The sequence below is a fragment of the Scyliorhinus canicula genome, chromosome 20, assembly GCF_902713615.1.
Source record: "Scyliorhinus canicula chromosome 20, sScyCan1.1, whole genome shotgun sequence".
Taxonomy (NCBI): domain Eukaryota; kingdom Metazoa; phylum Chordata; class Chondrichthyes; order Carcharhiniformes; family Scyliorhinidae; genus Scyliorhinus; species Scyliorhinus canicula.
Genome location: NC_052165.1, coordinates 19017879 through 19030851, shown reverse-complemented (window position 1 = coordinate 19030851; position 12973 = coordinate 19017879). Strand labels below are relative to the sequence as shown.

Here is a 12973-nt window from a genome sequence, read left to right as displayed (position 1 = left end):
TCCTCCCCGGCACGCACCCTCCCCAACCCCCTCCCTCCTCTCCAGCACACACCCACCCCAACCCCCACCCCCATCCTTCCCGGCACGCACCCTCCCCAACCCCCTCCCTCGTTCCCGGCACACAACAACCCACTCCCTCCTCCCTGGCTTGCACCATCCCCAACCCCCTCCCTCCTCCCCGACACGCATCCTCCCCAACCCCCTTTCTCCTCTCCGGCACACACCCTCCCCAACACCCCCCCCTCCCCAGCACGCACCCTCCCCAAACCCCTCCCTCCTCCCCGGCATGCACCCTACCCAACCCCCTCCCTCCTCTCCAGCACACAACCACCCCAACCCCCACCCCCATCCTCCCCGGCACGCACCCTCCCCAACCCCCTCCCTCCTCTCCAGCACACACCCACCCCAACCCCCACCCTCATCCTCCCAGGGTCGCACCCTCCCCAACCCCCTCCCTCCTCCCCGGCACGCATCCTCCCCAACCCCCTCCCTCCTCCCAGGCACACACCAACCTCCTCCCTCCTCCCCGGCACACACCCTCCCCAACCCCCTCCCTCCTCTCCAGCACACACCCACCCCCATCCTCCCCAGCACGCACCCTCCCCAACCCCCTCCCTCCTCCCCGGCACACACCAACCTCCTCCCTCCTCCCCGGCACACACCCTCCCCAACCCCCTCCCTCCTCCCCGGCACGCGTCCTCCCCAACCCCCTCCCTCCTCCCAGGCACACACCAACCTCCTCCCTCCTCCCCGGCACACACCCTCCCCAACCCCCTCCCTCCTCCCAGGCACACACCAACCTCATCCCTCCTCCCCGGCACACCTTCCCCACCCCCTCCCTCCTCCCCGGCATGCATCCTCCCCAACCCCCTCCCTCCTCCCAGGCACACACCAACCTCCTCCCTCCTCCCCGGCACACACCCTCCCCAACCCCCTCCCTCTTCCCAGGCACACACACCAACCCCGTTCCTCCTCTCCAGCACGCACCCACCCCCTCCCTCCTCCCCGGCACGCACCCTCCCACACCCCTCCCTCCTCCCCGGCACACACCCTCCCCAACCCCTCCCTCCTCCCCGGCACACACTCTCCCCAAACCCCTCCCTCCCCGGCACACACCAACCCTCTCCCTCCTCCCCGACACGCACCCTCCCCAAACCCCTCCCCGGCACACACCAACCCCCTCCCTCCTCTCCGGCACGCACCCTCCCCAAACCCCTCCCTCCTCTCCGGCACACACCCTCCCCAACCCCGTTCCTCCTCTCCGGCACACACCCTCCCCAACCCCCCCTTCCTCCCGTCTTTGGACTGTGTGAGGAAGCCGGAGCACCCGGAGGAAACCCACGCAGGCACGGGGAGAACATGCAGACTCCGCACAGACAGTGACCCAGCAGTGTATCGGACCTGAGATCCTGGCGCTGTGAAGCCAAAGTGCTAACCACTCTGCTACCGTGCTTCCCTCGTCTGGAATATACCAGACAACTTAAAACTGCGGCTTGGATTTTTCATTTACCCTCAAACCGATACCACTCCCCAATAAGCTGTACATGTATCTATTTGTCTATTTTAGTGTAAACTGCAAATTTGACTATTGTAGCTTTTATCCCTGCATCCAAGTTATGAATATAGATAGTTGGGGCTCATGGACCGAATCCTGTGGCACACCACTAGTTACATCTTGCCAACCAGAAAAGGAGCCATTTATCCTGACTTGTTGCTGCCTGTTGGAGCTTGTCAAAGCTTGGTTCTAATTAAAATACTTTGCTGAGTTTTCCTTCCAAAGCTAGTGCAGTCCATTCCAATGAGTGAGTTTTAAAGACAATCCAACACACTGAGATTAGGAAGAAAATGTATTTCCAATTGGATAGGTGGGGGTTGGAGTTGAATAATTACTGATTGGGAGGTGTTGTGTATTACCTGTTGAAGGAATGAAGTTGAGGGGCCAAATGGTCTTTTCATGCTTTCTTGATAGTTGGTGAACAAAACGAGGAGCAGGAGATTTTTATTCTGGACTTGTAAATGCGAAGATAACTACCTTTTCAGTAGTTTGAGATAGGACCAGTTCTTTTTAAATAACTCTTCTGTTTGCCTGTGACATGCCTGTATTACATTCTAGTTAATGCATTATCTTGAAAATAGCTGCATTTGGACAATAGATTCTTGGGTTATTGCTAAGTTTAGAACCGCTGAAGAGAAAAAACAATTTATCAAAGGAATTTGTCATGTTTTAAATGTTAACAGATTAGAAATTATGAAAGACTTTGTTACAAATTGCATGACTCTGATCACTTTCTTCATAGTATGCAAAACATTGTTAACAACTGTGAAAATAAAACTACTGATGGGGTTAACTGCAGTGTGATTTTAAGTGTTTCCATTTTGTTTCAAACCACATTTTGTTGCATTAAGCACAGAATATTGTTTGTTGTGCAGTGGGAGGAGTTTTCTATTTTAAAATTGGGTTAATTGTAATCCAAAATAGAAATGAGAGTCAGTTTGCTTCTTGTCAGTTCCTATTCTGTTATTTCTCTTTTCAGATGTGGCTCGAGCCATTGAATTGCTGGAGAAGCTTCAGGAAAGTGGAGCAGTACCAATCCACAAACTGCAGTCCTTGCAGAGAGTATTACAGAGTGAATTCTGCACTGCTGTCAGAGAGGTATGGAAGTCACTGTATCCTAATGTAAAGCGGAAAACTTGCATTTATATAGTGCCTCCAATGACCGCAGGACGCCTCAAAGTGCTTTACGTCATTAAAATACTTCAGAAGTGTAGTTTCTGTTGTAACGCTGGAAATGAAGCAGCCAAACTCTCCCAAGTAGCAGTAATATAAGTAGCCACATCTTCTCTTAATAATAATAATCTTTTATTGTCACAAGTAGGTTTCAATTAAATTACAGTGAAAAGCCCCAAATCACCACATTCCAGCGCCTGTTTGGGGAGGTCGGTACGGGAATTGAACCCGCCCTGCTGCATTGCAAGACAGCTGTTTAGCCCACTGAGCTAAACCAGCCCCTTTTAGGTATTGGTTGAGAACCAACTGTTGGCCAAGACACTTGGAGACTCCTCCAGTTGTCTTGGAATAATGGAGTTCTTTTGAGGCACCTGACACAGAGTCTCGGCTTCATGTCCTGTCCAAAACTGTTTCGAAGAGGAAGTGTTCAGAGCTCCATAGTCCTGTGGTTGTCACTAGATGTGAGCTTTGAGCATTGGCAAAACGTCCTCCCTGTTATATTTGTAATATCCCGCCACAGGACCTACGGGATGGAAATGCTTGTCTTCCCCGTGCTCCTGGTGGAATACAAGCTCCTCCGCTAGGGACAGGGTATCTCAATTACCCAGTGTACATAAGGTCGGCCAGTAAGGTACCGACCAAGAAGGAACCTGGTAGGGGTCTACCTCTGCGGACTCGCCATGACCTTATTAAAATATTCTCAACCCCCAGTTTCATCCATTCTTGGACTGTGGAATGACTGCACTTCACAGCAATCTTTTGAACATGTGGTAGTGGCCACTCGTCTCTGGAAGGGTTTGATAGGCAATTCATTCCATTAGTGTCCTCCTGATGGAATATCTAGAAAATGACCATGACATAACCAACATTGTATTCCACTAGCAAGACCAGCACAAGAGATCATGGCAACACCCACATTCGAAATGCTGGACCTTGCTCAATTATGTTACTGTTTGAGGAAGGGATCATTTAGATGTCCACATCATCTGTGCCATGATAAGTACCAATGACTGCTGGACTGGCTACTGTCTATCTGATCCACCATCCTCCATCAGCCTGACTCTCAGACAGCAAAATCAACAGAAGCAGTGCTGCAAGGAAATCAATACCAATGGCCTCAAAGATCCCTGTAAGGCTTCCCGTGTCACCCTCACCTTCCAGCGGCTAGGAGCTACAGTGTGTCCCGAGTGCTTAGTTGACCCATAAGTTCACCACAACATGCACCTATGAAAAGGTTACTGACTCTATCAGGAAACATTGTGGTTTGGTGAAAAGGCCTAAGAAGTACAGGACAAAGCACAACGTTTTTGCAGACCAGAAATTTCAAGAGAAAAGCAGCACTCCTACAGATGTTTGTAGGCATAAAACCAGCAACGTTATAAATAAATGGTGAGAAGTAAGAGTGCAGGAGATCCAACAATGTATGGATTAGCATGTGCACGGTTTCTTCAGCGTTGTCAGGGCAATCTATGACTCAAGCACCTATCCTGCCGTGAGCCAAGAATGGAGGGGCGATCATCAGTGACAGTGTTCACTGGGGAGAATATTTTGCAGAACTATTCAGAGATTCAGCTTTGACTTGAATGTACTCCATTCTTTTCTCTAATACGTAGTCCAGTTTGGTCTAGGCCCTACCCCAGTCCAGAGCTAAGTTGAAAAAGCCATTCGATTTCTGAAAAATCATAACGCATCCAGAACAGATAGAGGTCCTGCTGAAATGTTGAAATATGGCTGAAATCTTCTCTTGGCACGGCTGGCGTCCCTCATATCCCTCTTCTGAGAAGAGGGGTGAATGCTGGGGGATCTCTGGGATACAGTGATCGGGATATATTCAAGAAGGGAGATGAGTTTGATTGCGGCAACGACAGAATAACAACAGTGTTTGCAATAAGGGAGATCGCTGCAAGGAACTTCCTCAACACTTCCTCCCAGTAGCTACAGAATTCCTATTAGGAGGCACAGTTTAGCTATTGAGAGTTACCCCAAATATGATCTTCACTGCTCGGCAAATTCAAGAAAGATGTAAGGAACAGCATCAAACACTGTACCTGACCAGGAAAGCCAACCGCAAAGGCTAATGGATCTGACTCAGATCTGGCACCCCTCAGAAATTTATAATCATATTTCACCTATTCACAATGATATGTGAGCTGTTATCTTCAACGACAGAACCCCTACAGAATTCATCTCCGTGAAGACTGGGCGCAAAAAAATTGTCCTTGCACGAACCGTCTTCTCCATTTTCCTCGCTGATATACTGCACCTCACATCTGGCAAATCACCCATAGGCACAGATGAAATCTCCAGGACAGGGAACTATTCAACCGGCACCACCTTCAATCCAGAACTCAAATCACTCCATCTTCAGTTATGGAACGTCAGTGAGAAAATGATGTTTGTGTGCACGTGCGCTCCGAAACTGGACTCCAGGTCACTGTCGACTCCATCTCTGAAGCATTTGACAAAATGGGTCTTTCGCTAAACGCCTTGTGAGAAGATCCGTGTTTTAAAATTTTAATTTGAGCTTTTTGAGGCAAATCCCCAACTAAATAGAAACCTAACTGAAAAGGGAATGAAAAGAGAATCGGGTCAGATAAGCATTGAAAGGAAACTTAAACTCCAGTTTCTAAGGGAACAACACAAACTTGAGGTTTGGAAACTAAAACCTCTGGCAAATTCAACCTGTTTAAAATACATAAAAGGACACAAATCCGTCTGAGCTGAGCAGTATCCTTGGGTGAGTCGGCTGATGCAGTAAAAATGAGCTTATAAAGACTAAAGAAAACAAGGTCCAGATCAGACACTTAGAAAAAGTGGCTGCAAATGTTTGTGTTATTGGAAGATAACTTTGGTGCGTCTACCTCATCCAGACCAAGCTGAACTGGTTCTGCAGATGTGTGCCATTTGTGGTGAAGACTGTGTCCACGGAACTTGGGTCGGTTCTGAACTGCTGTAGGGTAGGGATCAGACTAGCTCCTAGAAGGACTGAATCTGAAATTATTTGTGAGGAAGACAGAATTATGAAGGACTTTGTGACTGAATGTGATCACCAAAAATCTGAGGTAAGTTTTGTTCATTCAAAGGATGTGGGCTTCACTGGCTGGGCCAGAATTTATTGTCCATCCATAATTGCCCCTGAGAAGGTGGTGGTGAGCTGCCTTTTTGAACGTTTGCACTATATGATGCTGGCACACCATAGTGCTATTGGGGAGAGAACTCCAGGATTTTGACCCAGTCACAGTGAAGGAACAGCGATATATTTCCAAGTCAGGATGGTGTGTGGTTTAGAGAGGAACTTTCCTATGTGTCTTTTGCGTTCATCCTTCTGGACCGTAATGGTCATTGCTTTGAAAGGTGTTGCCTAAGGATCTTCGGGATGGTGTACACAGCTGCTTCAGTGCTTTGGTGGAGGAGGGAGTGAATGTTTAGGGATTTTGATGCCAATCAAGTGGGCTGCTTTGTCCTGGATAGTGTCAAATGTCTTGAGTGTTGTTGGAGCTGCATTCAGGCAGGTAAGGAGAGAGTATCATATCACACTCTTGACTTTTGCCTTGTCGATTGCGAAAAGACTTTGCATTGTCAGCAGTTGAGTTACTGGCCGCAGAATTGCCAACTCCTGACCTTTTGTAGCCCACAGGATGACAATTTCCAATTATGTTCTGGCCAATGGTAATCCCCAGATGTTGACAATGGGGAATTCAACAGTGGTTATGCCGTTGAATGTCAAGGGCCGATGGTTAGATTCTCTCTTATTCAAGATGGTCATTGCCTGGTATATGTGCGGCACAAATCTTACTTGTTAGGCTAAGCTTGGATATTGTCCAGAATTGCTGCATTTGGATATGAACTGCTTCAGTATCTGTGGAGCCATGAATGGTGCTGGACATTGCACAATCATTAACAAACATCCCTACTTCTGACCTGATGGAAGGAAGGTCATTGATGAAGCACCTGAAGCTGATTGGACCGAGGACCGCTGAGTCAATTCCTAAGATCTGTCCCAGATCTATCTGCAGTTTAATGTGCAACATACAGTGTGTGTATATGTTTAACTCATGTTAATTCTGGATGCCAGAGTATAAGATACATAGTATTTAGTGTTTGCTTTGTTGAATCTTGCACAGTAAACATTTTTTTGTTTTAAACTGTGGAACCTTATGGCTTCATTCTTTTAGCCAATAATTAAGATTTCATATGTTTTGTTAAATTACGGGTCTCTATTGAGTTCATAGCAATTTAGTAAACTAAGGTCCTCTTCCAATAAACTTCCACAGTGCAACGTCTGCACTTCCCAGCAACCCTAACCCGCTCCTGTTAACTGGACTCAAAATGTGAGATCCTGGAAAATATGGATCAGTTTCTGTATCTTGGGAGCTTCTCCTTGTTGAAGGCAGGCATTAATGATGAAACTTATCATTTTCTCCAATGTGCCAGCTCAGCCTTCAACTGACTGAGAAAAAGAATATTTGAGGGCCAGGATCTCAACCTTGAGGCTAAGGTCATGATGGTATTCTGGGTGGTAGTGATCCCCTTACTCCTATATACTTCTGAGATTCGGGCAACTTATAGCAGGCACCGCAAAGCACTGCAGAAATACCATTAGGTGTGCCTAAGCAAGGTCTCTCAAATCAGGTAGAAAGAAAGATAGCCCAACAGCAGCATTTCCTCCCGCATCAACATTCCCAGCATCGAGGCACTAATTCAAAACCAGCTGTCATTCATCTGCCTGACACCAGACTCATGAAGCAACTGTGCTATCTGAAACTCAGTCAGAGCTGGACTCCCAGGTGGACAACAGAAATGCTTTAGGCATCTCCTGAAAGTATCCCTTAAGAGATCAAACATCCCAACCAATTTATGGGAGACTCTGGCTTATGATCGACCAAACTGGAGCAGGTTCATTTGGGAACACTCCGAGGTGAACTCGAGGCATCGGGGAGAGTGCATGAACCTTCAAATGTCTCTACTACCTGGCCTTTCAAGCACCACCTGTCTGCAGATTGCATTATCAGCCTACTCAGACCTGATCGAATTGGAGTGGAAGCAAGTCATCTTCAATCCTCAGCACCTGCTAAGAAGGTGGCAGTGGGAGCAGCAGTTGCCTGAAATCAGCATCTCACTAACTTGGTGACCCTGGGGGTAGAAACGCTTTTTTCCCTTCTAACGCTTTCAGAGTATCTATCAGGGTAAAACTGGTAGACCCATCTGATGTTACCAATTTAAATTGGTTCCCAGCCTAGTGCAATTGTCCAAAGGAAGTTAGCACCCCCTAAATGTGACGCTGGGGAACCCAGAAGTTATGGGACATGAAGTCATGATACTTGTGTTATTGCAATAAAATTGTCGCACTATTTTTCTGCTTTAAGATCGTCCTTAAAACCGACCTCTTTTATCAAGCATTGAGTCAACTAACCTGATGTTGTATTATGGGGCTCCGTGTCTAATTTTTCTTCATGGTGCTCCTGTGAAGTGGCTTATAACCTTTTAGTACAAGGGTGATTATATACCTCTAAGTTGTTACTGTTAATAAATTAGCTTGCGTGCTGGCAGAGAAGCAGGAGCAAAATTTGCCAGGTGCAGTTTTTCCTGGCTTTTAAAAGCAGGGCCGTGTTCCCATATCATTCCAGGAAACTCAGCAACTGAAGGGCAGGAGCTTGCAATAGGATGGAAAGGTCAAGGGTTGGGTTTTGGAATAGAAGGGTGATGAAAATAGAATTGATGGGGAATAAACTGTTAACAATATCTCCTAACACGGGGGCCAAAAAGAGAAAGGTGTTGGGTGGTTAGCTGTTCTGTGGGAATATGGTTGAGAGAGCTGGTGCGTGATGTGGTCTAGATGAGGCTGCAGAGACAATATGAGAAGATTGAGTGAAATTGAAATGTAGATAAGGAATGGGTGACATTAGTGGAAGTAAGTTTGGCTCACTGTTATTTCAGGTCATCGAGAAAACTTCACAACAGAATATTTCAATGAGCTACTGTATGAGGTGCCAGCAATTACTGGAAATGAGTGATAGTTTGCTTTTATAATTATTTTACAATTAAGCAATGGCTTCCGAGTTAATCAGCGATCTGACACTCAGTAATTCTAGGACTCTCAACCAATCGGGCTTTATAAAGTGGAATGCAATTCTGTGTATGATTATCCTGTTGCTGGGCAGGGAGCCATTATTCATGACATTATAAAAATCCTCAAAAGCTCTCTGAGTTTGCTGAGCTTCTATGCAATGTCTGGTATCCAGGAATTTGCTCCAGAAGGTTACAGACAGCTGCATTCTAGTTCCATGAAGTCCATTGACCTCATCTGCTTGTTTAATGATTCTAGACATCTGCTTGTAAACTTAAATACATTTGCAAATATTGTAACAATAGCCTTTTGGTAACGAAAGACATACATAGAAAATGGTATGAACTATGGCTTTTTTTGTACAGATAATCAGCGTCCTGGTGTGAAACAATGTGATATCATCCTACACAAGCAATTTCACTGCATAATTAAAAAAAGAACTGACTTAATTGGGGAATTCAAGAGCTCCTGTTAAATATTCAAATATTAAACCAAATTTTGCCATATATAAGATCATAAGTACATACACGTTACAAGGCAGTAAGATTTGCCAATTCTAAAACTTGTGCTGTTTTTATCAGCTTATTAAAATAAACCGTCATATGTTACTTTCTTGAAATTCACTCCTTTGTTATTTGAAAGGTAAATAGCTAATTGATTGGTGAGCTTCATTTGCATTGCCAATTAACATCCTCTTTCTCCTTTTATTGTTTTGGCTTGAATAGTCCACCTGTTTATGCCAGAGCTCTGGAAACACCTTCACCTCAGTCTTTGCTGTAGTTGTTTTCTGCTGTCAATCATTCTTCTAAGGCTAATTTTTCCATAATTGCCACATGTGTACTTTAAGGCACCCGTATTCGCAACCTCCAATGAAGAATGAATAGCAATCTCCTTCGAGAAAACTATATCATGCAGATTTTAGTTAGATTACCTTGGTGAAAATGCCTCCTTCTGTTATGATTTGTAGTATAGATGTGTTTAGGGATAAGCTGGATAATCACAAAGGAGAAAATAATAAAAGGTTACACTGTGGAGGGATGTGAGGAGGCGAAGTGGAATATAAATGCACTGGATCACTGTCCGTGTGGAGTTTGCACATTCTCCCTGTGTTTGTGTGGATTTCTCGTGGGTTTCACCCCCACAACCCAAATATGTGCAGGGTCGTTGGATTGGCCATGCTAATTTGCCCCTTAATTGGAAAAAAAATGAATTGGGGACTCGAAATTTATTAAGGACTATAAATGCAAGCATAAACCGCTTGGGTCGAAAGGCTTTATTTCTGTGCTATAGATTTGATGTAGCTTGATGCAAGATGTTGGGTATGATCCAACAGCCATGCTGCACCTGAAAAGCAGCTCGCTATGGGCGCAGCATGGCAGTTGAAAGCCGGGAGACCCTGGTCCCGGGATTTACCGTCTCGCTGCGCCTAGCGAGGTTCAACGTGATCTCGTGAAGACATTACGATGTGAATCCTGTCCTCAATGGGCAGGATCACATTTTGGCGCTGCATATTGGAGCAAGACAGTAAGCCTCATTCCCTCGGGTAGCACAGTGGTTAGCACTGTTGCTTCACAGCGCCAGGGACCCAGGTTTGATTCACGGCTTGGGTCACTGTCTGTGTGGAGTCTGCATGTTCTCCCCGTGTCTGCGTGGGTTCCCTCCGGGTGCTCCGGTTTCCTCCTACAAGTCCCGAAAGACGTGCTTATTAGGTGAATTGGACATTCTGATTTCTCCCTCTGTTCACATTCATGATGCAAATGGCACAGAGATTACAGGGGCGATTCTCCCAAAACGGAACAAAGTCCCTAGCGAGTGTGTTTATCCATGCGTGCACCCGAACAGGTGCCAGAGTGTGGCGACAAGGGGCTTTTCACAGTAGCTTCATTGCAGTGTTAATGTAAGCCTACTTGTGACACTAATGGAGAATAATATGATTATTATGTGAAGATTCTTAAGGTACCTGAGGCTTTGGGATTCAATTCCTTCGCCTCAGAGACAAACAAAGAACAATACAGCACAGGAACAGGCCCTTCGGCCCTCCAAGCCTGTACCGGTCATCATAGAATCATAGGAGCCCATTCGGCCCATTGAGTCTGCAAAACCCCCAGCACTTCCTTGTAATGTATCCCTCCATACACATCCTATCCATGTGTTTGTCAAGATGCCTTTTGAACGCCGTTAATGTATCTACTTCCACAACCTCCCTTGGCAACGCGTTCCAGGCACTCGCCACCCTCTGCGTAAAAAACCTGCCTCGCACATGTCCTCTAAACGTCCTCGGGCAAGTGCCGTTCAGAACCGGTCCCAACAAACTGGGACCAGATGTAACAGCAATCGGGTTCTCCCAGGGGATCGGAGGCCCCCAGCTGCGTCCCTTTGGGCATGGTGGTGTCCTGGGCACCCTGGCAGTGCCAGCCTGGCACCTTGGCAGTGCCACGTGGATGCTAGCCTGGAATTGCAAAGTTGTCCAGGTAGCACTGTTAGCTGCATGGGCACTGCCAGTGTACCAGGAAGTTGGAATTTTTGCGCGTGTGCAATTAGGTCAGGGGTACCCTGCGTGGGTTTGTTTGGGGGGGGGGGTGATGCACAGGGGGTGGGGCCCTACCATAGTGCTTTCAGGCTGGGGTGGGGGGTGGAGATCAGGGGTTGTTTCGGGAGCCTCGGAGATCTCTCGCTACAATGGGGAGTTCCGGTGAGCGGAGCTCCCCACTGTACAAAATGTGTAGTCTCGGCTGTACGTTCCCCGTTCAGGGCCCTTATTTAATCCGTGTCGCATTGAAGAGCCATGTGTTTCTCGGCACTGCAAGTGCTGGGAAACGCGTGGCTAAACACGCTTGCGAGGGACTTTGTTCCCTTTTGGGAGAATCGCCCCTGTAATCTCTGTGCCCATTTGCATTATGAATGTGAACTTGATTTGTTTGGTACTGCTGCTAACATGTGTTGCTGCTGTGGTGAACATAGAACATACAGTGCAGAAGGAGGACATTCGGCCCATTGAGTCTGCACCGACCCACTTAAGCCCTCACTTCCACCCTATCCCAATAACCCCTCCTAACCTTTTTGGACACTAAGGGCAATTTAGTGTGGCCAATCCTCCTAACCTAACCCAATTCAGTAGGACACTTACCAGAAGTTGTACTAATTCCTTGTTCGTGGTGGCACCTGTGTTTTTGTGGTTCTGCTATGGAACATGATAGTTCTAATATACGACCATGAATACATGCTATAGATAAATTTGACACTTGCATCTTCAAGTATCATGATGATGCAATATTAAAATTTAAGGATTTCCTACACGTTGAAGGGTATATGGGCTGAGGACACGGGTCACTGTCCGTGTGGATTTTGCACAATCTCGTTGAGTCTGCGTGGGTCTTACCCCCGCAACCCAAAAGAACATGCAGGGTAGGTGAATGGGACACGCTAAATTGACCCTTAATTGGAAAAAATTGGATACTAAAAAATGAAAAAAAAGTTGACGTTTATATGTAGTTCCTCCTTCCCAGAAAGTAAATGCCTCTTGAAATAATTTTCTTCTCGGCATTCCTATGTCATTCTCGCACTTGTTCAAGACATACTGGGCGGAATTCTCCGCTCCCGGGAAAAATCGGCTGAGTTCACGACGGCCTCGGAGGCCGCTCCTCGCCCCCTATTCGCCCCTCCCGGCGGGGTTAGGAGCGGCGCTCCGTAACTCTCGGCCGCGGGGGTGTCGCGCCGAGAATGACGCGGCCGGCGCGCCTAATGACGTCAGCCGCGCATGCGCAGGTTGGCCGGCTCCAACCCACGCATGCGCGGCTGACGTCACGACGCTGACAGCTCGAACCCGCGCGTGCGCGGTGGCCGTCTTTCCCCTCAGCCACCCCGCAAGACATGGCAGCTTGATCTTGTGGGGCAGTGGAGGGGAAATAGTGTGTCCGATTGAGACGCCGGCCCAACAATCAGTGGGCACCGATCGCGGGCCTGTCCCTTCCCGAGCACAGTCGTGGTGCTCATTCCCCACCAGGCCCCCTACAAGCCCCAAACGGGCATCTCCACACCCGTTTCATGACGGCAGCGACCAGGTGTGGTTGCCGCCGTCGTGAAACGGTCGCGAATGGCAGGCCGCTTGGCCCTTCCGGGTCGGAGAATCGCCAGTCGCCGTGAAAAACGGCGAGCGGCGATTCTTCCGAGTTGGGGGG

At 47.5% G+C, this 12973-nt stretch overlaps 1 protein-coding gene across 5 annotated transcripts in view; it reads left to right on the top strand.

Annotated features, from left to right (window-relative positions):
* lin7a (lin-7 homolog A (C. elegans)) overlaps window positions 1-12973 on the top strand; it is an 85785-nt gene that overhangs the window by 28213 nt on the left and 44599 nt on the right. For all 5 annotated transcript variants that reach the window (XM_038780225.1, XM_038780228.1, XM_038780227.1 and 2 more), the window contains exon 2: window positions 2535-2653. In XM_038780225.1, coding sequence (XP_038636153.1) covers window positions 2535-2653 — 119 coding nt within the window. The remainder of the gene's footprint in view (window positions 1-2534; window positions 2654-12973) is intronic.